This window comes from Bison bison, unplaced genomic scaffold (genome assembly GCF_000754665.1).
Source record: "Bison bison bison isolate TAMUID 2011002044 unplaced genomic scaffold, Bison_UMD1.0 scf7180017864519, whole genome shotgun sequence".
Classification (NCBI taxonomy): domain Eukaryota; kingdom Metazoa; phylum Chordata; class Mammalia; order Artiodactyla; family Bovidae; genus Bison; species Bison bison.
The window spans coordinates 8,077,341-8,102,256 of NW_011495072.1; the positions used below are offsets into that span (position 1 = coordinate 8,077,341).

The 24,916-nt window shown below is 45.5% G+C and overlaps 2 protein-coding genes across 7 annotated transcripts in view; one reads left to right on the top strand and one right to left on the bottom strand.

The window, feature by feature from the left end:
• ST7L (suppression of tumorigenicity 7 like) overlaps positions 1 to 24,916 on the top strand; it is a 144,308-nt gene that overhangs the window by 79,105 nt on the left and 40,287 nt on the right. For 4 of the 5 annotated variants that reach the window (XM_010830805.1, XM_010830809.1, XM_010830810.1 and 1 more), the window contains one exon: positions 5,599 to 6,282. The exons of the other annotated variant lie outside the window; for it this stretch is intronic. In XM_010830805.1, the coding sequence (XP_010829107.1) occupies positions 5,599 to 5,664 (66 nt within the window). In that variant the 3' untranslated portion in view covers positions 5,665 to 6,282. Of the gene's footprint in view, positions 1 to 5,598; positions 6,283 to 24,916 lie in introns of those variants that run through there. 5 annotated transcript variants of the gene reach the window in all.
• WNT2B (wingless-type MMTV integration site family, member 2B) overlaps positions 6,350 to 24,916 on the bottom strand; it is a 19,907-nt gene continuing 1,340 nt past the window's right edge. Inside the window, exons 1-5 of one of the 2 annotated variants that reach the window (XM_010830803.1) lie at positions 24,559 to 24,916; positions 18,487 to 18,707; positions 17,172 to 17,449; positions 16,225 to 16,489; positions 10,476 to 11,341 (exon numbers count right to left, since the gene is read on the bottom strand). In XM_010830803.1, coding sequence (XP_010829105.1) covers positions 11,112 to 11,341; positions 16,225 to 16,489; positions 17,172 to 17,449; positions 18,487 to 18,707; positions 24,559 to 24,749 — 1,185 coding nt within the window. In that variant the 5' untranslated portion in view covers positions 24,750 to 24,916 and the 3' untranslated portion in view covers positions 10,476 to 11,111. Of the gene's footprint in view, positions 11,342 to 16,224; positions 16,490 to 17,171; positions 17,450 to 18,486; positions 18,708 to 24,558 lie in introns of both variants that reach the window. The other variant, XM_010830804.1, reaches the window with a different exon arrangement.

A 24,916-nucleotide genomic window follows, 5' to 3' on the forward strand; every position in this document is an offset into this window, starting at 1 on the left:
GTTTGCAAAGTAATGTCTCTGCTTTTTAATATTCTGTCTAGGTTGGTCATAACTTTTCTTCCAAGGAGTAAGCGTCTTTTAATTTCATGGCTGCAGTCACCATCTGCAGTGATTTTGGAGCCCAAAAAAATAAAGTCTGTCACTGTTTCCTCATCTATTTGCCATGAAGTGATGGGACCAGCTGCCATGATCTTCACTTTCTGAATGTTGAGCTTTAAGCCAACTTTTTCACTCTCCTCTTTGACTTTCATCAAGAGGCTCTTTAGTTCTTCTTTGCTTTCTGCCATAAGGGTGGTGTCATCTGCAAATCTGAGGTTATTGGTATTTCTCCTGGCAGTCTTGATTCCAGCTTGTGCTTCATCCAGCCCACTGTTTCTCATGATATACTCTGCATATAAGTTAAATAAGCAGGGTGACAATATACAGCCTTGATGTACTCCTTTCTCGATTTGGAACCAGTCTATTGTTCCATGTCCAGTTCTTACTGTTGCTTCCTGATCTGCATACAGATTTCTGAAGAGGTAGGTCAGGTGGTCTGGTATTCCCATTTCTTTCAGAATTTTCCAAAGTTTGTGGTGATTCACACATTCAAAGACTTTGGCATAGTCAGTAAAGCAGAAATATATGTTTTTCTGGAACTCTCTTGTTTTTTCTGTGATCCAGTGTATGTTGGCAATTTCATCTCTGGTTCCTCTGCCTTTTCTGGTTCACATACTGTTGAAAGCCTACCATACTCATTAATTTTTATCTTTGTTTTCTATATCCTCTCATTCCTAATAATGACAGATTAATAAGAGCTAAGGACCATCCTGGTTTAGAAAATGAAACAGTATGATGCCATTGTGAAACAGAATGGGTCAGCAAAGAGTCAGTACTAAAATTATGTGCCTCTGTGGACATGTGAGAAAGAAGGGGAAAGAACCACTCAGCATTTCCGAGAGCCCACTGTTCATGTCAAAGCTGCACCCTGCAGTGACTGATTCTCAAAATATATCAGGTTAATTAGAAAAATAAAAGGATATTGGGTTAAGGTAATAAAATAAGCTGCCTTTTCCCTCTCTTCCAAGCTAAATTTTGCTGATCAATTCTGAATCCTGGACAGTTCTACCTTTTAATAAGGGGAACTGTCAAGATTTTCTAAGCAACTGAAAAAGATTTCCTATATTTATTGGGTTCAGTCAGTATATGTACTAACTGGATAATTGGAGATATAACCCTGGAATACATATTAAAATATTTTTAAAAACAGGCACAGAACCTGTCCTTGGGGAATTTATACTGTTAGGCATGTAATCATTAGATGTGGTAAAATGATGACAGTCTTTTGAGTAGAAGAGGAGGCCTAAGGTTGTACTGGAGGGTCAAGGAATATACTGACTTAACTCAGTTGAGGCAGCAGGAGAAAGTGGAATGATTTGAACAGACTTACAGGCAGAAGACTGAAGATCCAGCTTTGGAGTTTACTTATAATTGTTACTTCTCTAGTAATTTATCTGAGTTTGCTATATCTGCTGGAATAAGTGGAAATTATTATTCTTTGGGTAGGTGAACAAAACGTACATCTAACCCTCATGGCATTTTCCAGTTCAGAAGTCTAATTTGTAACCTGTAAGGAGGTGTATTCATGTTTCTGGGTTGTAAGGAGCCCACTCTTATCCATTCATCTGTGTTCCCATTTATATTAGGCTGTGTCTGCTAACATTAGGTCTCTAGAGAAAGACTTAAGTAGACTTAAGGCCCCCTGAATTCCTATGGACTACCTCCTACTCCCATAGGACTTCAACAAACATAATGAACACTTACAACAAAAAAAACTTTTTATCTTTTTCATAGTATTGAGAGTAATAATATCACATTTGGTCTCAAGTTCCATATTGAATTATTTTTTTTTTTAAATTGCTTTTGAGCAGTAACTTTTCCCTGGTTGCTTAGCCAGTCATACAAGTTGAGACTTCTGTTTCTATGCCTGTTTTATAATAGCTGCTCTGGGAGAACAGATGAAAAATAATAAGTTAGATATTTTATGAGTATTGAAATCCCTTCCATTCAGAAATGTAAATAAAATAACCAGCATGAGCAATCAGCTTATGTCAGATTCCATGGCTTTATGTTACATAGGGAAATTATAGTGCAACCTGAAACATGCTTCTTAATGAATTCACAGTGGTGTCACAGTTGAATGTAAACCCTTGAGCTTTTCTATTGTGAAGAATTTCACAAATCACCTTTTATAAACTATTTAGGGGAGGAGGAAAAAACTAAGATGATACCAACAAATGCTATCACTGTTAAGTGGTTGCCTCCCGTCCAGCACTAAATTGTGCCAGTTAAGTAAAGCAGAAAGTTAATATATTATTGCTCACCTTTTGGCTTATTCAGTGTTCATAAATATAAATATATACATATATATACACACACACACAAATGTATATATGTATACACACACACATTTCAATATTCTGTTTTTGAAAGTGGCACCAGAAAAGTGCTGTGGAAGAACAGGGTTGCCCTTGTGGGTTTTATCCTCAGAGTTTAGCAAAGTTCAGTTAAAAAATGGCAGAAGCCCAATAAATAGCTCTGTTTTTACCTTCAACAAGTGCAAGAAGCCAGAGACCTAACGTGAAGATTATGAAATGAGGATTTGTATCTTTGGTTGTTGCTCTAGCAGCCTGTTCCATTGTTCAGTTGCTAAGTTGTGTACGACTCTTTGTGACCCTGTGGAGTGCAGCATGCTGGGCTCCTCTGTCCTCCACTGTTTTCTGGAGTTGGCTCAAATTCATGTCCATTGAATCAGTGATGCCACACAACCATCTCATCCTCTATAACCAGCTTCTCCTCCTGCCCTCAGTCTTTTCCAGCAACAGGGTCTTTTCCAGTGAGTCAGCTCTTCTTATCAGGTGGCCAAAGTATTGGATCTTCAGCATCAGTCTTTCCAGTGAATATTCAGGGTTGATCTCCTTTAGGATTGACTGGTTTGATATCCTTTCAGTCCAAGGGACTCTCAAGAGTCTTCTCTAGCACCACAATATGAAAGCCTCAGTTCTTCAGCACTCAGCATTCTTTATGGTCCAGCTCTCACCAGAACCATCCTGTCACTCAGTGAATTGATTTTGTCGTCCCTAAAAGGCTCTCATAGCTCTCCTCCTTTCCACTATGGCCTCGGCTCACTCAGCTCTGATGAATGTGCTAGCCTCAAAAGTCCAATATGCCAAATGCGGTATAGGAGACCAGTCAAGTTTAAGAGTCAGGGAAAGAAGCATGTATTTTCTATTTTTAAAGAATTTCTTTTTTACATTCTAATTTCATAAGTGTTTGGCTTGATTTACACCAAGTTCTAGGCCTGTTAGCGTACATTAATGTATCACAGTTCTGGATAGGATATTTGATAGCTCTTATTTAGCCCAGAATCTCAAATGATAGGGAGCTAGAGTGAACAATATTTAGCATTTTGTTGGGTTTCACAGTGTAGCTCTCTTCTAGTCCCTCTGTCTGTAACAAATGGACTCATCCTTGTGTTTTCCCATAGCTGCCCTGGTGCTTACTGACATAGATCAAGATACTGTGTGGCTCTGTAGGGAACTCTGAGCCATTTGACAATCTGGGCACATGTAGTCACCTCACATTATTTAAGCCCTGATCTCAGCATTCTAACTTCTCTGTATTCCCCAGTGTATATAATATGTACTTGCTTGAAATTCCTTATATATTGCTTGCACATTCTTGCTTCTAAGTTTCAGCATAAACCAGTTCCTTCTACTTAGAATTCTTTGCTCTGTCTGTTCTCAACCAAAACATCCTGTATCTTTTAAAAATCCTGCTCAAAAGCCACCTCCTATAGAAAGACTGATTAATCTCATTCACTTGATTCCTTTATTCTGAGAATTCTGTTTCTCAGTCTGTTGCTTAAATTGTTTTGTTCCTTTGTAGTTATTGATTCCATACATTGTCACCCAGTAAGCCTAATGGTTCTAGGAATGATGCGCCTCCTGCATCCCCATCCTTGTGTACATTATATTAATACACAGAGACTTTGAAGGCCTACTGACAACCTTTCTCTCCCCTGAGTTCTAGTCCACTTTCCATACCCTTTCCCTTTCTTCATAGTTACAGTCCTAGAGAAACGGGGCACGTGTTCAGGGTTTGGCCTCCACCTTACCATGTGTGTGGCAATCTGTTGAATAGGTTCCTACAGTTGGGCAAGATTTAACCCTTTGGTTTGACAGTCCCTGCATTCTATTCAAACACATTTAAGAAGTAGATGTGAGACCAGGAGTAGAGAAATTTCCACTGAAAGCTAAGTTAGCTCTTTATACAAGACTTCTGAAGCTGCTGTCGTCAGCAGCTCACTCGACACTCTCCTGCTCTGCCTCTTTTCCAGGAGTCAGGGTTAGTTTAAGAAAAAGCCTCTTGCTAGAAGCCATGACCTCGTACTTTTATCCCCTCCATCTGGTGTGTGGCCTCATGGGGCTGTGCTGCTATGCAGGAGGTGAGCAATGGAATTCTTTAGATGATGACTTCTGAGCCCACATGCAGAGGCAGTGGGGGTGGGAAGCAGGGAGAACAGTGAGCGCCAAGATCGATGGACCAAAAAGTAAGATTTGCCCTGGAAGGAATCTTAACTATAGGTAGATTGTTTTCATGAGGTGTTCTTCCCCTAGCTCAAGTTGGGGCCCAGGTCAGGGAGCTGCAGCATCCTAGATCTATGATTGATGAATGTTGTATTCCTGCAGCTTTCCCTTCTGCCTTCACAGTTGGGGTACAGGAGTGGGATAGGTAGGGTATGTAAGGGCTTATGCTGTCTCTAATGGAATGCATTCCAGGGTTGAACAGGGAAGGGTTCCTCTTGCACACATTATCTCTTAGAGCTGCTTTGTCTCACAGTCTCGGACCTAAACAGAAGTCTGATTTTGAATAAGTGTGGGAGGAGGGGTTGAGGGCAGCAAAAGTTTTTGATCAAGTGAAAATCTGTTTTCTGCCTCATCTTTTAAGGGTTTCTCTGCAAGGTAGATAGATACTCTTTGCCTTGGTATAGATAAATAGCTTGTCTTGGTTTGAGGTCTCAGGATTTTTACTAGGCTGTGAGTAGGCATCTGATCTGGGATAAGACCATTTGTGTGTGTGTGTGTGTGGTTTTTTGTTGTTTTTTTGTTTGTTTAGCACTCTCATTCCTTGTTCTTACTTACCTAGCCCAGGGGTTGACAGTAGTTTAAAAAAGATTGAAGTCTCAAAGGAAATTCTAATACATACTTTAAAAGCCCAAAGCCTTAATAACTTCCTCTCAATAACTTCCTCTCATGGCTTCTCGTGACTACTGCTCTGTCTACACATTTAGCATCTTTGAAAGGACTAGATAAAACTAAAACAAAAGATGAACTGTTGATCTGTAAAAGGAAAAAGGAAAACAGAATTAGAAACCAGAGCTGATTATACATGGGCCGCTAAATGTAGTATAGTGATCGTGTGGTAGTGGTGGTGTTAGTGACAGAAATGGCAAAAAAGGGATTCATTGATGAGATTAAGGAAGCCCTAAGCTGTTGCTTTTGTAAATTCTGCTCATGTATACTCCTAGGATATTTTGTGTCAATTTCTGTCCTAAAGGTGCTGGGATTCTCCTGCCTTCAGCCTAGGCACCCTCAGTTTCTGAGCAGAACACACAAGATTTGAAGTCAGAAGCTCTTGGTGTGAGTTCTGGCTGAGCTACTCAATATCCACAGGACTTTGGACAAATCACAGAGCCTCTCTGAACAGCACCTGCACAATGAGCGTAACTCCTATCACAGGGTTGGTGAGACAATTACATATAAGCAAAAGCGTTTATACATAAGAAACCTTTTTATAAACATCACAGTTATTCTTGGGGAAGCCTCACCTTGAAAGTTGTCAAAAAAGAACAGCTGTGGATTAAACTCTTTCTTTTTATTCACTCAGTTGAGCTTTTTGTTTGGTCAAGTCTGCTTACTGGGGTTGATGTAAAGTCATCCTATTTTTGCTTGTTCTGGCCAAAGAAAGAGAATTCCAATGCCTAGCTGATCCATCTGTAGACTCGTAGGCAGAATGAAAGTGAGCAAAGGTAAATTTTAAGATAGAACAGTTCAGAGTTAGAGGACAAAAGGGAGAGTGCTTACCTTGCTTTCTCAAATCCAGGATGACTAAAACATCTCAAGTAACTGAGGAATAACCACAGTGATGTTGAGAGATCATTTAAGCCACAAATATGTGCTCAGTTGTGCCTGACTCTTTGTGACTTCATGGACTGTAGACCGATGGGCTCCTGTCCATGGGATTTCCCAGGCAAGAATACTGGAGTGGGTTGCCGTTCCCTTTTCCAGGGGATCCTCCTGACCCAGGGATTGAACCCGCATCTCATGCATTGGCAGGCAGATTCTTTACCACTGTGCCATCTGGGAAGCCCTAAGCCATAAATGAAAAGTGGGAAAACACACCTATAGACTCCCTCTCTTCTATCCTTTTGACCTTTGGGGGCAGGGACAGGAATATTACTGACACCTCACTGGCCTCTGCCTGAAACCAGCCAATCACTAGCTTCTGGGAAAGCTCAGTCTAGTGCAGCAACTGTGACATATTTACCCTAGTAAAGCCACAGCTTGCTCCCCTCTAGTGCCTTTCTCTTGTGGAAATCATCTCTGGAACCCAAAGTTATCCTGTTTTCTAATCCAGGAAGAATTAAAACAATGACAACAAAAGCTCATGAGCAGCAGCTTAGTAATCATACCTCAAGCAGTCATAGAAGACTGCCCTCTCATGCACAGGACAGAGGACACAAATTGCACTCTCTGCAGTGTGAAACAGCCATGGCAAGTTCTACAGTCTCAGGCACAGTGCCTGGGTGGGAATTGCCCACTGTTGACCTCTTCTTTCCATGCCCTTACTGTATCCTTCCCCTGCCATCTCCCAGAGGGGTGCCAGTCCCAAACCAACAGCTGCTTACATGTTGATAATTTTAAAATGTTCCTTGGTTACAGCTGAACACCCTGTTGTTGATATAATTTTTGAAGTGTTTGATTGAAATCTGGTTGCTTTTTTTTTTATTGTCGGGGAGGAGGAGGATGACGAGAACCCGAATATAGCCTAAGAAAAGCTATGTGTATATGCTATATTTGTGCATATTTGTGTGTATATACCTTCATGATTGTGCGCAGGCTAATAGGGCAAAGAGAGAAAAGGAAACATCTCTTTCTTGTTTTCCAACACTGCTTCAAAGACGCCCAACCCCCATAGTAGCAGGCAGTTCCCAAGTGGAGGGCGGAGGCAGAGGCCTCACCAAGGCCATCAATAACCAGGTGTGAGCTACAGGTCTCTGTGTAATGTGAAGCTCTCCCGTATTTCATTTCTGCACCCAGGGAGCAGCTCTGCAGGATTGCTTACGGAGAGCTCTGTGTCTGGCACCTCTCTCCACAAGGCCCAGGCGCCCAGGGTCCCACCGACCTGTCCAGGAATGTATTACATTGTTCACTGGTGCTGTAATTTGGCTGCAGGAGCTAGGCCTCCCAGGGATGAGAAACATACTCTCTCCAGCTTCCTCCCTTGGGCTTCTGCCCTATGACCACTGAGGGCATTTAAGTAAAACCTCAGAAAGGCTGAGAGAAAAAAAATTCCTTGTTATCTTTCTTATAGTAAGGTCCTGAGTGGGTCTGAGAATTTGGCGAAGAACTTAGTGGTTGATGTGCTTAGTAAGGGGAGGTGAGAGAACTGAGAAGAAAGTACTCTCTGTAACAGGGAGGAAGAGAAATGAGGCCATGAGTGGTCATGAGACTTTGCAAGCAGATCCTCAGGGCCAGGATATATTTGAGTCTTTGAAATAATCTGAAGTCCCTGATTTCATTTTTGAGTCTGGGTGAACTCCGGGAGTTGGTGATGGACAGGGAGGCCTGGTGTGCTGCAATTCATGGGTTCGCAAAGAGTCGGACACGACTGAGCGACTGATCTGATCTGATCTGATCTGATATGAATACTCTCATATAGAGTATGGATTCATGCTATTAATCAAGCCCGGCAATAATACACATTGGCTTTTATCTGCAGGACTATGTTAAGGCTGGCATTCTTACTTTTACATAAGAGAAACTGGCTACAGGCTGTGCAGGTAAGGTGTTAAGTCATGTGCCTTCTCTAAAGGATTCTAAGATCCTTAAAGGATAATGTCTTTTAAATTAACTTTGTATCCAAATAGTGTTTTCTACAATGCATTATACCTAAATATTAAAAGTCGAAAGAAATGAAGACCAACAGGAAGGAGTGAAAGACGAGGCAGGCTAAGAGACTGCTGATCTGAGGGACAGGCCCCTATTAAACAGAAGAGAGATGGGCGGGTGGTGGCAGTGGGGGATGGGATTAAAGGCAGTGAGTGAGTACCAGCAGGACTAATTGAGGCTCTGACTGCATCAAATAAAGTTCTCATTTTGCTGCTTGTTCCAAATAAATTAGTTTGTTTGTATAGTGCAGAATGGAAACCATTCTGGCTTTGTATAAAGCCAGTCAGAATGCAGAGGCAAGCTAAGGAATAAGAGGAAAAATTAATTGCTTGGCCATCATTCCTTTCTGGAGCCACATTAGCCTCTGTAATAGGGCTTACATAGGCCTTTTCCCCCTCACTATCCACCACACTTTTCAGCCCCCTCACTGTCGGACAGCTTGCTCTTCTCAACCATTTATAGGAAGTTGCAAAACTTGGTCTTTATGAACTAGAACTTGGAGCCCAGGGAAAAGAACATAGCAGTATGAGATGCCAGAAGAGGTCCACTTCCTTTCACAGGGTAAGAAGCAAAGAGAGAATAAGATAACAGAGCACAGGTAGATTTAGCTCAGGTTAGTTTCCCATGGAAGACCTAGGCTATCATTTATGTGGTAACCTGGATATTCTTACGAGAGCTGAAGCTGACTGGGACCTGAGAGCTCTTCCCAGTGGCCCAGCGGACCAGATAGCACCCCTCTGTAATTCATTCAGCTCTGTTCTTGAGTCCAGCCTGTCTGTGACCCTTACCTTTCCACTACCTTAAAGCTTTCTTCCTCTTAATCCCAGCTCAAGATGTCAGAAACTCTTCTTTTCCCCTCCCTCTTCCCCCTCCCTAATCCCACCATTGGCTCATCAGTTATCCAGTTGACTCCATTCTGCAAGGAAGACATTCCCCTGGCCTGACTCACTCAGTCCTATTTCTCCACAGGAATCCCCTCACCACAGACCACAAGGGCCCTGACTAGCTCATGTTTTGTGTTAATGGATGTGAAACCGGAGCAAACCCCCTCACCAAAAGAAAAACCACCCTCAACTCTCCCACACAGGTCTCGGCAGGTTACACAAATATTAGTCCTATCATCCAAATAAATCTGCCCCCATGGCCCAGAGCTATGGCTGCCCCCCATCCTCTTGCTGCCTATGCAGAGAAAGCTGTTCCACAAACATGTGAGGACCCCAAGGGGTGCCAGAGAGGAATTAGGGAAAGGGTGTGTGTGTGCTGTATTCCGAATTCCCTGTGTAGTCTCCTTAATCTGCAGCCTGCTGTCAGTACTTTACAGTACTGAACTGGAGATTCTGAGAAGTCAGGATGGGCTAGACCAATTAGGGACTTTGGTAAGAGGGTCTATTGGCTGGATTTGGGGGCAGAATTAAAACTCAATATCTGAGATAAGTTTACACCCTCATTTTAGAAATGAGAAGATAGAGGCTCAGAGAATTTGGGAATCTTGCTCAAAATATCATAACTGGTACTTTTAGCCTAGGTATATCATAAATGCAAATTTATACACCACTCTGCTCCTTTAAAATATCAACAGGCAAGAGACAACCACTGTCCAAGTCACATAAAAATAGGACATCGTGATTTTGGGGACTCTGTGTCCTACCCTCCTTTGGCTTACTAAGCCTGCTATCTCTGGAGATGCCACTACTGCAAGCTTAGTTAGGCAGTGGGTAGTAGCTTAGAAGGAACTGTGCTATTTAAGCCAAATGTGGATTGAAGGATAACAATCACCAAGACTTGGAGAGTCACTAAATAAAGATTTGTTGAATAAATGAGGAAAGGCTGCTTTCTAAGCTGTTTGGCCCCAAACCCCAGCTCTCCTTCCCTCTGTAACCACTGGTTTCTGCTCCCAGCTTCAAAGGCTAGGATCTTCTCCTAAAAATTGCCAAAGCCAGAGATCTTTACCTGCCTAGTATACACTGATGCCTCATGTGGCCCTTGAGATCAGTCTTGTTACCCTCTGCCATCCTCCATGAGTCACGTATCTTTTACTTAGTGTTTCCCAAACCTTGATGACCACCAGAATAATGCATGGAAAGTTTAAAAAAAGTAAAAATCCCAAGAGTAACCAAATTTCTCTTTCTTAGGAGTGTTCTAGGGTGTTCTAATGATCTGTTAGGCTGACACTGCAAGCCACTCAGTTTATACAGGCAGCAAGGGAGCAAAAGAGGCAGTGCTGGCTGATACAGGTTAAAAAAGAAAGATTGGAAGAGAATGTATGTTTCTATAGTTGTATAATTTTTTTTTCTCCTACAAAACACAGCAGTTTACAAACAATATGAGCATGAGAATGGAACCTTGTCCACTATGCTAACTCATATCTAGCAATCCCAGGCTCTTGATAATGAAAGAATGTTGCAGAATTTCTTTTGGGGTACCAGGCAGTTAGCTCACACTGACCCAGGGAAGAGATGTGTGGTTTCATCTCTGTCCCATCTACCCTCGACCAGGTAGGAAAAGAAGTTCTCTCCAGGTACCCTTTCTCTTGCGCACACAAGAAGTATCAGGAAGCCAATGCAAGGGAAGGGAAGAATGAGCCTTGACCATGTACTTTAGTGCAACTCATATCACTCTGAAGACTCCTACCTCTTCCACTCTCCCTTCTAGCCTCCAGAGTGGGGAGTCAGGGAGCTGCTCGGTTTTTTTTTTTTTTTTTTAATACATCCCCTGTCAACTCCTTCCCAGGGCTAAGGAACCAGCTAGACACCAGAGTCCCTCTGGAGTGTTCTCCAAGTCCTTAAATAGAGGCTGTCGCAGCCCAGGGTTGAGGGTGGAGGAAGGTGTGCATGCAAAGATCTTGTGCTTTTGAATCAGGAGGTTTGAAGTGGAGGGACGAGTGAGGTATTTTTATGTTCAGGTCTGATCCAGCCACTCTGCCTTCTTGGGGGCCTTGCAAGTATGGACGTCCACAGTGTTTCTGCACTCCTTGCACCGCACAGCACAGCACCAGTGGAATTTGCACTCACACTGGGTGACACGGGTAACTCGAGTTGTGTCATACCCTCGGCCGCAGCACATGATTTCACAACCGTCTGTCCCTTTAGATGTCTTGCTACAGACTCGGCCTGCAGTGCCTAGGGAACCTGGGTTGGGGAAGAGAGTGAGAACCAAGTTACCTCTTACTGCAGCTGCTCTGGGTTCCCTTACCCACATCCTCATGAGGAAACCATAAAGAATCTCGTTTCCTGAAAATATACCCACTAGCCAAAATGACCATCTTATTGCCCTCTGTACCAGGCCTGTTTCCTCCCACCATCAAGGCTCCCCAAAGACCACTGACTTCTCCTGCAGTGTACTCCCTACCAATACATATCTCCATATTCCCTTCAAAACTTAGCCTGAAAATGTCATAACTGTTAAAGCTGGGTGAAGGTTCTCTACTTGATGTGTGAAATTTTATATAATAAAAAGTTAAAATAAAAAACTTAGCCTATAATTTATCTTTTCTAAGAAGTCTTGCTACAACTTAGTTTATATTTCATTAAGTTGTACTATACGAGAAATTAAAATTAAAAGCATAGGCCTGATGTCAAATTGTCTAGGATTAAAACCCAATTCTACACTTCTTAACTATGAGGTCTAGCAAGTTAGTTAATAGCACCTAACTCAGTAGATGAAGCGTGTGTGTAAAAGTTGCTCAGTTGTGTCTGACTCTTTGTGACCCCATGGACTGTACAGCCCATGGAATTCTCCAGGCCAGAACACTGTAGTGGGTAGCCTTTCCCTTCTCCAGGGGATCTTCCCAACCTAGGCATCAAACCCAGGTCTCCTGCATTGCAGGCAGATTCTTTACCAGCTGAGCCACAAGGGAAGCCCAAGAATATCTGATCATCTGAGGAGACAAACTGATAAGCATTCCTGGCAGGAGGCTTCTCCCTAAGGAATTCCTAAAGAATATCCCTTGCTTTACCCCTTATGGTAGGAACTCTTAAAGGGTATGGATGGTGTTACTCCCCCTGCAGAGAATGCTCACAACCTCATTCTGACTGATTTTTGCCAAAGAGATCCTGCCAACAGATCACAAAATCCTAGAATTTTGGATAGGATGGATCCTAGAGAATATCTACTTTAATCCTTTCCTGGAGATGGGAAAGTGACTAGCCTGGGGGTTCAAAAAGGGTATAATAAATAAACTGGTTTCTATTAGTAGTCTACACAGTCCACTAAATATGGATAGAAAATACTAGTGCTTCTATATTTTTTTATCTCATCAATTTAAAATATCTGCTTTGTATGTTTTATGATGTACATGTTAGTACAGTGAAACATAGACATAATTCATAAGTAAATATACATGTATTGGAGGTACATGCTCAAATTTTTTTAATCATAGGAGTTTACAAACCAAAACATTAGGGACCACTGCCCTAGAGTGTGGAGTGACTACATCTACTTTATATGTTTCCTGCTTTACTCCAGGAGTTAGGTCCTAACTCTCTTGTACACCAGAAGCCTCTTCAATACTCTGGAGCTGAGCTGGCCTATGTAGTAGCCATTAGCCAATTGTGATCATTTAGATTTAACTTAATTAAAATTAGGGCTTCCCCAACCTAGATATCCATCAGCAGACGAATGGCTAAGAAAGCTGTGGTACATATACACAATGGAATATTACTCAGTCATTAAAAAGAATGCATTTGATTCAGTTCTAATGAGGTGGATGAAATTGGAGCCTATTATACAGAGCGAAGTAAGTCAGAAAGAAAAACACCAATATAATACACATATATATGGAATTTAGAAAGATGGTAACAATGACCTTATATGTGAGACAGTGAAAGAGACACAGATGTATAGAACAGCCTTTTAGACTCTGTGGGAGAAGGCGAGGGTGGGATGATTTGAGGGAATAGCATTGAAACATGTATATTATCATATGTGAAATAGATTGCCAGTCCAGGTTCAATGCATGAGACAGGGTGCTCAGAGCTGGTGCACTGGTATGACCCTGAGGGATGGGATGGGGAGGGAGGTGGGAGGGAGGGTCAGAATGGGGAACACATACATGTACACCCTTGGCTGGTTCATGTGGATGTATGGCAAAAACCACCACAATATTGTAATTAGCTTCCAATTAAAAAAAAAAACAAACTCATAGAACTAAAAAAAAAAAAATTAGGGCTTCCCTGGTGACTCAGTCAGTAAAGAATCTGCCTGCAATTCAGGAGACCTGGGTTCGATCCCTGGGTCGAGAAGGTCCCCTGAAGAAGGAAACGGCAACCCACTCCAGTATTCTTATCTGGAAAATCCCATGGACAGAGGAGCTTGGCGGGCTAAGTTCATGGGGTCACAAAGAGTTGGGATACAATGTAGTGACTAAACCACAGTTAAACGTACATAAATTTTAATACTTAGTTCCTCAGTCACACTAGCTATATTTCAACTGCTTAGTAATCACACATAACTAAATGGCTACTGTATTGAAGAGCACAGATGTCGAGCATTTCTGTCATCACAGAAAGTTCAATAGGACTTACTGCTTTAGAGGGAAATCCTGGATCCATACTCCCTTCTAGGATTACTTGTACCCTTTAAATTCCAGGCCCCACTCTGGGTTTTATGAGATCTAATTTTATGCCTCTGAGAACACCCCACACACATATGAGTCACCTTCCCTCCTGACTCCAAAGATCCTTCTCCAAAGGTGCATTTTAGGATGATAGCATAGGCTTACACCTGGGTGATGTATGACTGTTTCTAGGCATTTATAGAGTAACCCTATGAATTATGGCACATGGGAAGAAAACAAACTTGGTGATAGGAAATCATGACAGATGACCCCACCCTTATGGCAGAAAGCGAAGAAGAACTAAAGAGCCTCTTGATGAACTTGAAAGAGGACAGTGAAAAAGTTGGCTTAAAACTCAGCTTTAAAAAAACTAAGATCATGGCATCTGGTCCCATCACTTCATGGCAAATAGATGGAGAAACCATGGAAACAGTGACAGACTTTATTTTGGGGGGCTCCAAAATCACTGCAGATGGTGACTGCAGCCATGAAATTAAAAGACGCTTACTCCTTGGAAGGAAAGTTATGACCAACTAGACATTGTATTAAAAAGAAGAGACATTACTTTGCCAACAAAGGTCCATCTAGTCAAGGCTATGGTTTTTTCAGTAGTAGTATATGGATGTGAGAGTTAGACTATAAAGAAAGCTGAGCGCCAAAGAATTAACTCATTTTAACTGTGGTGTTGGAGAAGGCTCTTGAGAGTCCCTTGGACTGCAAGGAGATCCAACCAGTCCATCCTAAAGGAGATCAGTCCTGAATATTCACTGGAAGGACTGATGCTGAAGCTGAAACTCCAATACCTTTGGCCACCTGATGCGAAGAACTGACTCCTTGGAAAAGACCCTGATGCTGGGAAAGACTGAAGGCAGGAGGAGAAGGGGACAACAGAGTATAAGATGGTTGGATGGCATCACTGACTTGATGGACATGAGTTTGAGCAAGCTGATGATGAGTTGGTGATGGATAAGGAAGCCTGGCATGCTGCAGTCCATGGGGTCACAAAAAGTTTGACACGACTGAGTAACTGAACTGAGCTGACAGGAAATCACTAGGGGAATCAGAAGTGCTTCCTAAACCTTTTTTCTCCTGAAAGTGAAAGTGTTAGTCACTCACGTCATTTCTGATGCTTTGCAACCCCATGGACTATAGCCTGCCAGGCTCCTCTGTCCAAGGGATTCTCCAGGCAAGAATACTGGAGTGGATAGCCACTCCCTTCTCCAGCAGATGTTCCCAACCCAGGGACCAAACCTGGGTCTCCTACATTACAGGCAGATTCTTTACAGTCTGAGGCAACAGGGAAGCCTCTGGCACCCTTCAAAGTACACAGGCTACTTTTCTCTGTGACTTGGGTGGAGCTCCACCCTGTTTCCGTGCCCACTTTTGCTCCTAGCCAATTGCCTGTCCAGGAATGACAGTGATAGGTGAACACAAATAGTGGGGAAGACAGCTAAGGTTTTGGCTTCCCCTTACTGAAGTCCTGACTGCTGATACTGCAGAGATGAGCCTGAGAGCCGTAAGAATAACCAGGGGAAGAGCAGTTCTGTTCCACTGCAGGTTGTACTTAGTTTAACCCATCTGAACCTGAAATACAAGCCATGATGGTGACTTCCAGTTTTCTAGGGGAATACTACATCACCTTCAGCATTCCCAAGAATTCCACCACAAATATATGGAACAGATTAAAAAATGATTTACTGCTTTCTGCTGACGGTCAGCCATTGGTAGGGATCTCCTCTCTCCTTGCTTCCCCAATTCCATTTTTGAATTTTCAGTGGCAGCACATTGGATAAGCTCTCTCAGGGTCACTCATGGTCTACTTCCAACCTATCTTTCTACCTTTAATCTCCCCTACCCCAAACCTTACTCAGTCAACTTAACCTGCATTCTGCTTGTGGAACAGATCATGTGCTTTTCTACCTACCATTCTACTCATGTGTAGAGAATATCTGCCTACCGTCCTCTCTATCTATCCAGATAATCTCCACACTTCAAGAAACAACTTAAATGCAACATTTTCAAATAAACTTTTTTTGCTCTCTTTTGCAGTTGCATTGTCTACCTATTATCTCTCATTTCTTTAGCTAAATTGTAAAGAGCCAAAACTCGGTCTGCATCTTATGCCTCTGCATAGCCCATACATTAGCTTGGTACTGAAATGGGCGAATCATTCAAACATTCACCAAGCAATAACTACTGTATCCCAGATGCTGGGAATGTAAAGGAGTGGTAGATGACCTCAGGTCTCAGGGAGCTCACTGTCCTCTCCTCTCTAGGCAGCTGTGAGCCTGGCAGACCGAGGCATAAATCAAAAATCTTATTACAAGATTATTCTCACATCTGACTGACTCCTCCAACTTCCATCCCTAACTCCTGACACTGAATGGACCATGATTAACTACAGGTGCCTTCACTAAGACCTGGGGCTCCATGTCCCTACCTGCTTTCTTTACTCACCTGCAGCCTTGTCCAAGACACAGTAGTCTGGGGAGTTGTCAAAGTAGACCAGGTCAGTCCGGGTAGCACGGCGATAGCCTTGGCGAGCTGCCGTGAAGTTTGCGCCATCCTGGGTGGCCGTTACTTGCACAGCCCCGTCATAGCGCCGCCGCAGGTAATCACCTGTGCGGCGGAAATCTGAGAGTGCACGCCAGCAGGTGCGCAGAGTACAGGAGCCACTCACGCCATGGCACTTACACTCCAGCTTCAGAAACCGCCGCACAGCCTGGAAGGTGGGGACGCAGTGAAGGGAAAAGCAGTCAGGATACTTTGGGGTCATCCCTAGGACTAAAAGCATGAGTGCCCTGAGGTCTGCTGGCCCTGGTTGGCTGGTGCAGCCATTGGTTCTTCTGTTCTCTCCCCAATCAGATCGCACCCATTCTTCCTGACCAGATTCTTCCAGGAAACCTTCCTAGACCAACAGTGCTTTTATTTTCATGAAAGCCCATTTGAACGTTCAAGCCCCAGGATTCTGTTCATAGCTATGGCACATCCTCTATTTTTCTTATGTTTCAGAGTTCAAGGTCCAATGCCTTCTGCTTTTGTGGCATGTCATTTTCCAGCACAGTGCTAGGCATATAGGTGGTGCCCAAAGGCCAGAGCACTGACTGGAATAAGCTCTAATCCTCCTCAGACTTTAGGAGGTGATTCTTTTCTTTCTTTAAAAGTTATTTCCCTTCTTTCCTCCACCTTTCCTTAATTCCCACCTATGTGAAGACTTGATGCTCCAGGTTGAACCTTGGCATTCCCTAAGGTCCCCAGCATTTACTGCTCCTCTTCCAAGGGTTGGGGCTTTTGGAGGTAATCCAGAAGCCTTCAGCCCTTCTACCTTCACATTCACTCCATGATCATAGGTACTGGCCACCCCCAGCAAATACGAATGTACATGCACAGACGTGAGTACTGACCGTGCGACCACAGCGATTGTTATGTAAGTTCATGAGAGCCCGGGCATCCTTAAGCCTCTTCTCCTTGGCATCCACGAAGGCTTTGGCAAAGCGAACACCATAGTGTATGTTGTCACTGCAGCCACCCCAGTCAAAGTCCCCACGTTGGTCATGGTGTCGGCCACGGGTATAGGGGTCACAACTGCACACACTCAGTTCACCCTGGCTACAGGCACGAGTGATAGCATGGACCACCCCTGCTGATGAGATGGCGTATACAAATGCTGCCTCCCGGCTACCTAGAGAGAGAAAAGGAGAAGTATGTTTCAGCAAAGAGGCCCACGTCTGTCTCCTTCTTCAGCCCACACAACCTCCAACTCTAAAACCTCTTTTCCTCTTCTTTCCCAGGGAAACCCCTATACTTCCTTTATTCAGAGTACCCTTCCCTTCTGAGAATGTTCCCCAGAGTGTCTACTCCCTTCCCCTCAGCCCTCACAACTCTCTATCTACTTCTTTGTACATCTGACCTCTTGGGCTGACCTGTACTCCTGCTTCCTTCCAAACTCCCTGGGTCCAGCCATTGAAAACTTTCACAGTGAATCATTGCCTCCCACTGAGTGCCAACCCCTGCTTAGCAAAGTCAGCCTCAGTCCACATTCCAGGCCTTTTCAGGCCCACTCTGCTGGACAGTTCCCCTACAATGGAGCCCCCAGCCCAGGGGTCATCCTATTTGAAGAGAGAGGCTACTTTCTCCAGCCAGCTTTCTTCCTTCCCTCTCCTGGGGACTGATGAATCATCACTCTTGTCCCTCTGACACCTCCAGATTCTCATCTCATTCCCTTTCTCTCCTAGTTTACTGTTTAGCTCTGCTTAGCTCTTTTGCTGAGCCAAGTCCAAGCCGCTGACTTCCCAAATATTTACATATCACCTTTCTGTTTATCTCTTGCTCCCATTACTATAATGTTGGGAGTGTTGGGCTGAGGGCAGTGATGGTGTTGGTAAGAACAGAGCAGCCATTTCCAGTCCTCAGTCTTACAGATCATGGATGGAAGTCTGAAGGCTAGGGGATTGGGGAAGGAAGGAAAAGGTGGATGGAGGATGGAGGTACCAGAGAATGCTGTTGCTCTGACCCGTCATCCTGGAACCCTGGGATTTAGAAGGGCCACTGACTACATATCAAAGGTACTAAGGGTCTGTTTCCAACTGTATGCTGGGCTCTGCCCACAGTTTTTACCCTTAATCATGAGGCAGAATGTAGGAAAGAGGCACTCCACCCACTACCCACTCACCACCCCAACCAAGCACAGAAAGAGAAGGAACTGGAAGAAGCCCCTACTTCTGAGCATGACACGGCCAAAGACAGTGTGGTCCCGGTCCAGGGTGGTGCAGTTCCAGCGATGATGGCGGAACTGGTGCTGACACTCTCGGATCCACTCTCGGGCACCCTCACCCACGGAGCGCATGATGTCTGGGTAACGCTGGCACAGCTGCCGCTGCCGGCTCACCAGCCCAGGGATATTGTCACAGATCACACGGGCCCCTAGTGCCCCGATGTACCTGCAAGGTGGAGAGGGCCCTGTCAGAGCATCTGGCTTTATTCTGCAATCCAGAGGTGGGGGGTGGGGTGAGGGGGAGTAAGGAGGGGAAAGGTTTGGCATTCAGACCTTTAGAGCTTCCTTCCCCCTCCTCCAACCCATATTTCCCAAGGCCTCAGGGAAGAACCAATCCCCACAAGCCTTCAAGAAATAATCTGTTTCAGAGAGAGTAATTGAGTGGTCTCCCACCATCACCAGTTCCCCAGCCAAAAACCAAAGGGACACACACTCCCAAAACACAGGCCAGGCATGTGTCACATACACAGAAGCTATGGGCATGTCACACAAACCCCATTGCCTGTTTATCTAATCAACGTTAAGAGCCTCATGGAAAAATAACAGAATTAGTATCTGAGACAGCATTATTACACCCACATGTCAGAGGCATGTCCTACATAACTGGTTCATAAAGCATGGTTTGGGGGAAGAAGGATGGAGGTGGGGAAGGGTCAGTGGGAAGACAGATAAGTGGCAGTTCTGAGTGATGTTTACAGCCCCAGTCAGACCCATATAGCTAAAAGTCCTCATTCCCAATGGTGAGGTGTGGGAAGGAAGACCCCCATGCCACTCTTCCCCATACCCTTTACTTCTATGTCCCATGACCTTTCTTAACTATGAGTCTTTCAAAATCATCCTTCCCAATTTATAGGGCATAATGTCCTGGATGAATCTGCATGGGCAGAGGGCTATTTGCAGTGGGAAACCAAAGGCCAAGATTAAGCAACAGAGTGACACTCCCCATATCCCAGACCCCAGTCTGCCTAGGTGAATAATTATAAGAAGATCAATTAGATTAGGAGACCTACTAAAAGATATGTGGGTTGCTACAGTCATTCTTAATTTTCTCAAGGAAGTGTTTTTTCTTCATTCAAACACAGTTAGCCCTGGACTCCACCACAAGCCTCAGGAAGAACATTTCAGAGAGAAGGCAGGAGTTCATCATCACCTTTTCTCCCCACAAGGCCATCAAATGAGATCTGACCCATACACTCATTTCCCACCCCCTTTCTCGGTTTCCAGCACCCAGCACCGCCCTTGATTTGCTGGGAATTCCTTATTCTCCTGTCCTAACACATCCAGGGATGCCTTCATGGCCCTTTTCTGCACAGGTGGGGGCCCTGGAGGGTTGTTGCTGCTACAGACAGAAAAGATTTGATTTGAGCTGTGAATGAGCCTGTGGTTTGGGAAAGGCCCCAGAATGGGCCTAGAAGTGGGTGAGGAGAAGGGAGGGCAGCCAGAGGGGAGAGGGAAAAGCTGGACTGCCCTGGGCTCTGTGTCCTCTGCAACACTCCCCCCTCCCCCTGCACTCGCAAACCCAGCCCTCACCCACAGACTGGATCACCACTGGTGACACCAACTCAAACAAACACAAGGAGGGCTGATGCTTGCCTCTTCTGGAACTCAGCAGGGCTGATGGGGCCCATCTGTCCCAGGGAGGGGTGAGAGGGCTGGTCCACCACTAGCAAATCCCATGGAATCAGCGTCCCCAGCACTGTCCATCAGGGCAACAGCTTCCAGGAACAAACAAAATAAACACCCTGGTCTGGGCCAGGCCGGAAAGGGCTGCCTGACGCACAGCCGGGAGTTACACCCACTGCCGCGGTCTTTGTTTGGAGAATCAAGACCGTTGGAGTTGGAGCCTGTCCCTGTCTCACCACCATTCTGCTTTCCCAGTTCAGCCCTGAGTACTGCTCTAGGCAATGGGTGTTTGTTTTTTTAACTGGGGCTTGGGAAGAGGGGGGTTGGACGGGAATGAGAGACCAGTAATCCAGCCCTCATGAGACAGTCTGGAGTAGGGCAGGCCAAACTCTGGTAAAAAGTCCTTCCTGTGGTCTAACTGAACTCCATTCTGCTGCAGCCCACATTGGTCCTTCCTCGTTACATCCTCGATGAGCGTGGGAATATCTGCTCAGTATCTCCTATGGGAAGATAATTTCCTCTACTACACTCTTACTCCACCAAGTAGCTGCTTCGAGAACATGCAGACCAGGGCTTCCAATGGTCAACACCTTGTAATCAGTGTGGGGGCCTCCAGTAAAGCAGCGTGAGGTCCACCCACCCCATCTTCCTCTAAATTCAGCACGTGCCTACAAGATGCCGACCATGTGCCAAGCACTAAGTTCAGCTGTTAGGGGCACAAAGATATTTAAGGCGTCTCCCAGCTGATGAGCCAGTAGAAATGCCCCCGACTCTAGCTCCGTTCCCCTTCCGGAAGTTTTTACTTTTTTCTCAGCTTCCTGCTCCAGAATGCTCTCTTTGCCTGCCTTTGACCAATTCCTATCCCTTCCTTTGACAAAGTGACTACTCTACTCTAGCTCCTTGCTACTCAAAGTGTGGTTCCCCAGAACAGCAGCATTAGCATCTCCTGGGAACCTGTTAGAAATGCAGTGCCTCAGGCCCCAATCCAGGCCTACTGAACTGACATTTTACCAACATCCCCAGGTGATTAGGACATGCTGCTCTTTGAAGGCAGGGATTTGTATTTGTTTTGTTCACTTCAGTATCTCCAGTACCTTGAACAATGTCTGGCACAAAACAGGTACTCAATAACTATTTGTTGAATAAAACAAAACCTTGACTGCTCTGATTTATTCCCCAACTCCATACTCCTCCTGGCTAGCCATAAGCATCATTTCAATTACAGCTTTACTCCTTGTTGACACTGCAGATGTTTTAAGCTTGTATCTTTTTAATGAGGCCAGGGATCCTCTTTTTGTTTACTTCCTTTCTTTTACAGTCCTTAGTGTATGTACATGGTTTAGCCCAGCCCATATTGGACTTTGAACACAAGGATAAAACTATTATCCTCCCTGAATATCTTAAGACAGTATCATTTATATGATACTTGGCAGTTCACAAAACATTTTCTACACAAAAATCCTATGAGAGCGAGCTCCACTTTACAGGTGAAGAAACTGAGGTCTGGGAGATGAACAATACTCAGCGCTGCCCATCAGGGCTAGTCAAGGGAGAACTGGGTGAACCACGGCCGACGGACTCCAAAGTCCAAGCTTATTTTCAGTTTCAAGCATAAGAGAGGCACACAGTGCTTAACCAGGCATAGACCGATCAGGCTCCAAAACTGGTATGAACTTGAATTTCTTCCTCTGCCCCTCCTATCCTTCAGTTTCTTCGTATGTGAAACGGGGATCATATTATCTGTCTTGCTGTATTATTTTAGGAATTGAAGAAGATTGTGCTTATAGGCGTTTGGCCATGGTATCAGGAACTTAGGAAGGGATCATTAAATAGCAGTTGTTGATAACTAATGTTAATGTTGGGGAATTCCCCAGGGGTGGGGAGGGTGCAGGTTGGGGAACTGAGATCCCAGAAGCCTGGTGGCAAGGCCCCCCAAAAAAAACACCCAATAATATTAATGTCACGATACCACTTTGTTCCTCTTTCTGTAAACCACAGTCCTGAATACAGTCCTGCTCTTTTGATTCTTGACATCCAAGCCCCTGCAGAATACAGACTAGTACAGGCAGGCACATGCCAGGAGACCCCCATTTCTTGTTCTGTTTTTCTTGGTTAGAAAAGACCATCCGTTTCCTCCTCCACTTAAAGATCAGAAGAGGAAGGGAGTGGTTGGAGAGTAAGGGGAAGGGCTGTAAGAAACATCAGATTGTTAACTAGTGATACTGATGACATTCTGCTCCTGAGTGGAACATGGATACACACAGAGTCAACAGGCATCTATCTCTTCAGAGGGTTGTACAGAATATCAATCTAGCTGATTTTTTTTTTTCCTAAGGGAAAGAGAGAATCACCTTGGGGGCCTGACCTGCCTTTGGAAAGCAGCTCTCTACTTTATCCCAGAAGTGATGACTACTGAGGCAGGCATCTGGGGCCTGCAGCTATGACCCCTATGAGGCAAGCAGACTGAAATCACCTCGCACTCACTGCCCATCCCTGTTGCTGCCTTCCTCCATTTCACAGGGACTGCTGAATCCCTCTGTATCACCCACTCATCTGCTTCCCTCCCTCCCTAGCTAGCTCTTTCACCCAGGAGTTTTTCCAAAATCTTTAATATGAACCACATGGGGGGAGAGTAATAGAGGGAGAAAGGAAAAGAGAGGGTAGCTAAGGGGACTCGGAAGAGCCCCAGTTAGATCTTTAGGAGCTGCTTAACCAGGATGCTGAAATTACCAGGGTGACACTTCCTCACCTAAACAGCAAGTGGACCAAGGCTGCCTCCCAAATTGGTAAGAAGCAATCAAGGGTCCCTAAAAGCAAACTGTTATCCGGGATGGATAAAGATGCACAGTGACCACTTCATTCTCTGTCTACAAGCCCACTGAAGCCAAAACCGAGCCCATGAAAGTAAAGGGTGGCTTTGATCTACACAGACCTTTGAAGGGCTTTTCTCCTCATCCCCTTCTTCCTTTTCCTTTTCTAAAAGAATGTTTCAAGCCAGATGTAAGATATGGGCCTCCCTGCTCCCCCATCCAGAACCCCTCTCCTTGCCTTCCCAACACTGCAGAGATAAAAAAGATCCCAAGGAGAGATTTTTCTGAAACAGGAAAACAGGGAGGGGGGCAGGGTGGGAGAAGATGGGGATGGAGAAAGACACATCTTGAAATGATAGGAATCTGCGGCCCAAGCTCGCTGGCCCTTCAGCCAGCTACCCCTCACCCTTCTTCAGCCAAGATTCCAAATCCAGAGAGAAGCCACAGGGTGCAAGGGGAAAAGAGACCACACTCTGTGGAGGAGGGTGGAGGTCTGAGGGGAGGGGCAGAGTAAGGAGAGGAAGGCGCGCACTGCATGGGTAGAGAGGGGTAACAGCCCAGTCCAAGAGGCCAGTTTAATTGGGGGGCGAAGAGGAAAGACAAGACTACTGAGTCAGTTCTCAGTCCCACTCTCCCCCTGCTCAGCCCCTAGGAGGTGGGGGAGGAGACAGAACAGCTCAGTTCTGGGAGAAAAAGATGGGTGCCGTCTAGACTGGGTGGGGGAGGGAGAGAAGAACAGATACCCAGTGGATTCATAATTCCTTCTGCCTCATTTGCCCTCATGTGAAATGCCTGGTGTCTAAGGCCTGCAAGAAATCTGAGGAGAGGATCTCTTAATGTTTTGAGACTCTAGAAGCCTCTAGTTCTTAGAGAGGAAAAGATGGGAGATGGGCCCATCTAGGGAAGAAAAAGGAGGCAGAGAAGGAGATATGAAGTGAGATTCTCAAAACAGAGGCTGAAGACAAAATGTCTCAAGTATGCAAACCCAAGTAATCTGTTTGTTTTAGTTGTGGGAGTTAATGGGGTAGTTTTTGCCTTAATTCCATTTCTAAACCTTGCGCTGGGTACCGCTGCCTCACCCGAGCCTTACTGCGTGGTGGGGTGAGGGTCGACCAACGAGAGGCTCTCCGAGCTTGCCAGCTGCCTCTTTCTCCACCTCCCGAGGGCAGGCGGGGGACAACCTGAGGGGATCAGAGAGTTCTCTTGGACGGCCTCCGCGGCCCCAGATGGGCGACTGGTTTCTTGAATCCATCCTGAGAAACTCGTAAGGTAGCTTTTGCCCTATGAGAACTGAGCTGAAATAGAGAAGGTCTGAGAAGCCTCGATTACCCCGCGTCCCTGCTCCAAATACTTAGCGCCTTCATCACCGGACGGGGAAGGAGCAGCGCCACCTTACCCACTCCCCATGCCCCTGCGCCCCTTGGCGACTTCAGTGACAGTTGAGCCCGGATCGTCTCTAATTCCCGTTACAGCGACAACCTGGTCTCCTGAGCAGCGGGGGCCGGGAGCTGTATATTCCCTTTGGGCGCGTCTGGCCTCTTTAACCCAGTACCTCACCCTCCCAACCCCGAGAGCCACACTCACCACCAGGACGTGTCTACGCGGGCCGGCAGCGTCAGCAGCAGTAGCAGCAACAGAAGGCAGGCAAGACTTAGGCGGGCCGAAGCCCGAGAGCCGTCGGGGACCGTGGGTCTGGGAGCGGACTCGGGGACAGGGGCGCTAACGCGTCGAGGGGGTAGCTGCGCGGCTTCCTCCGCACCACCCGGCCTCAGCATAGCTCCCCGAAGACTCCCGCCACGCGGCCCGGAGGGGCGTGGACGGGGCACCGGCTGAGGGTACTCAGGCTGCTCCTACTTCACCCCCCTGGGGGGCCATAAGGCTCGCCGCCGGCCGGGGACCCAAGGGCACCTAAGGGCCAGGAGCCGGGGCGCCAGGTCCCGGA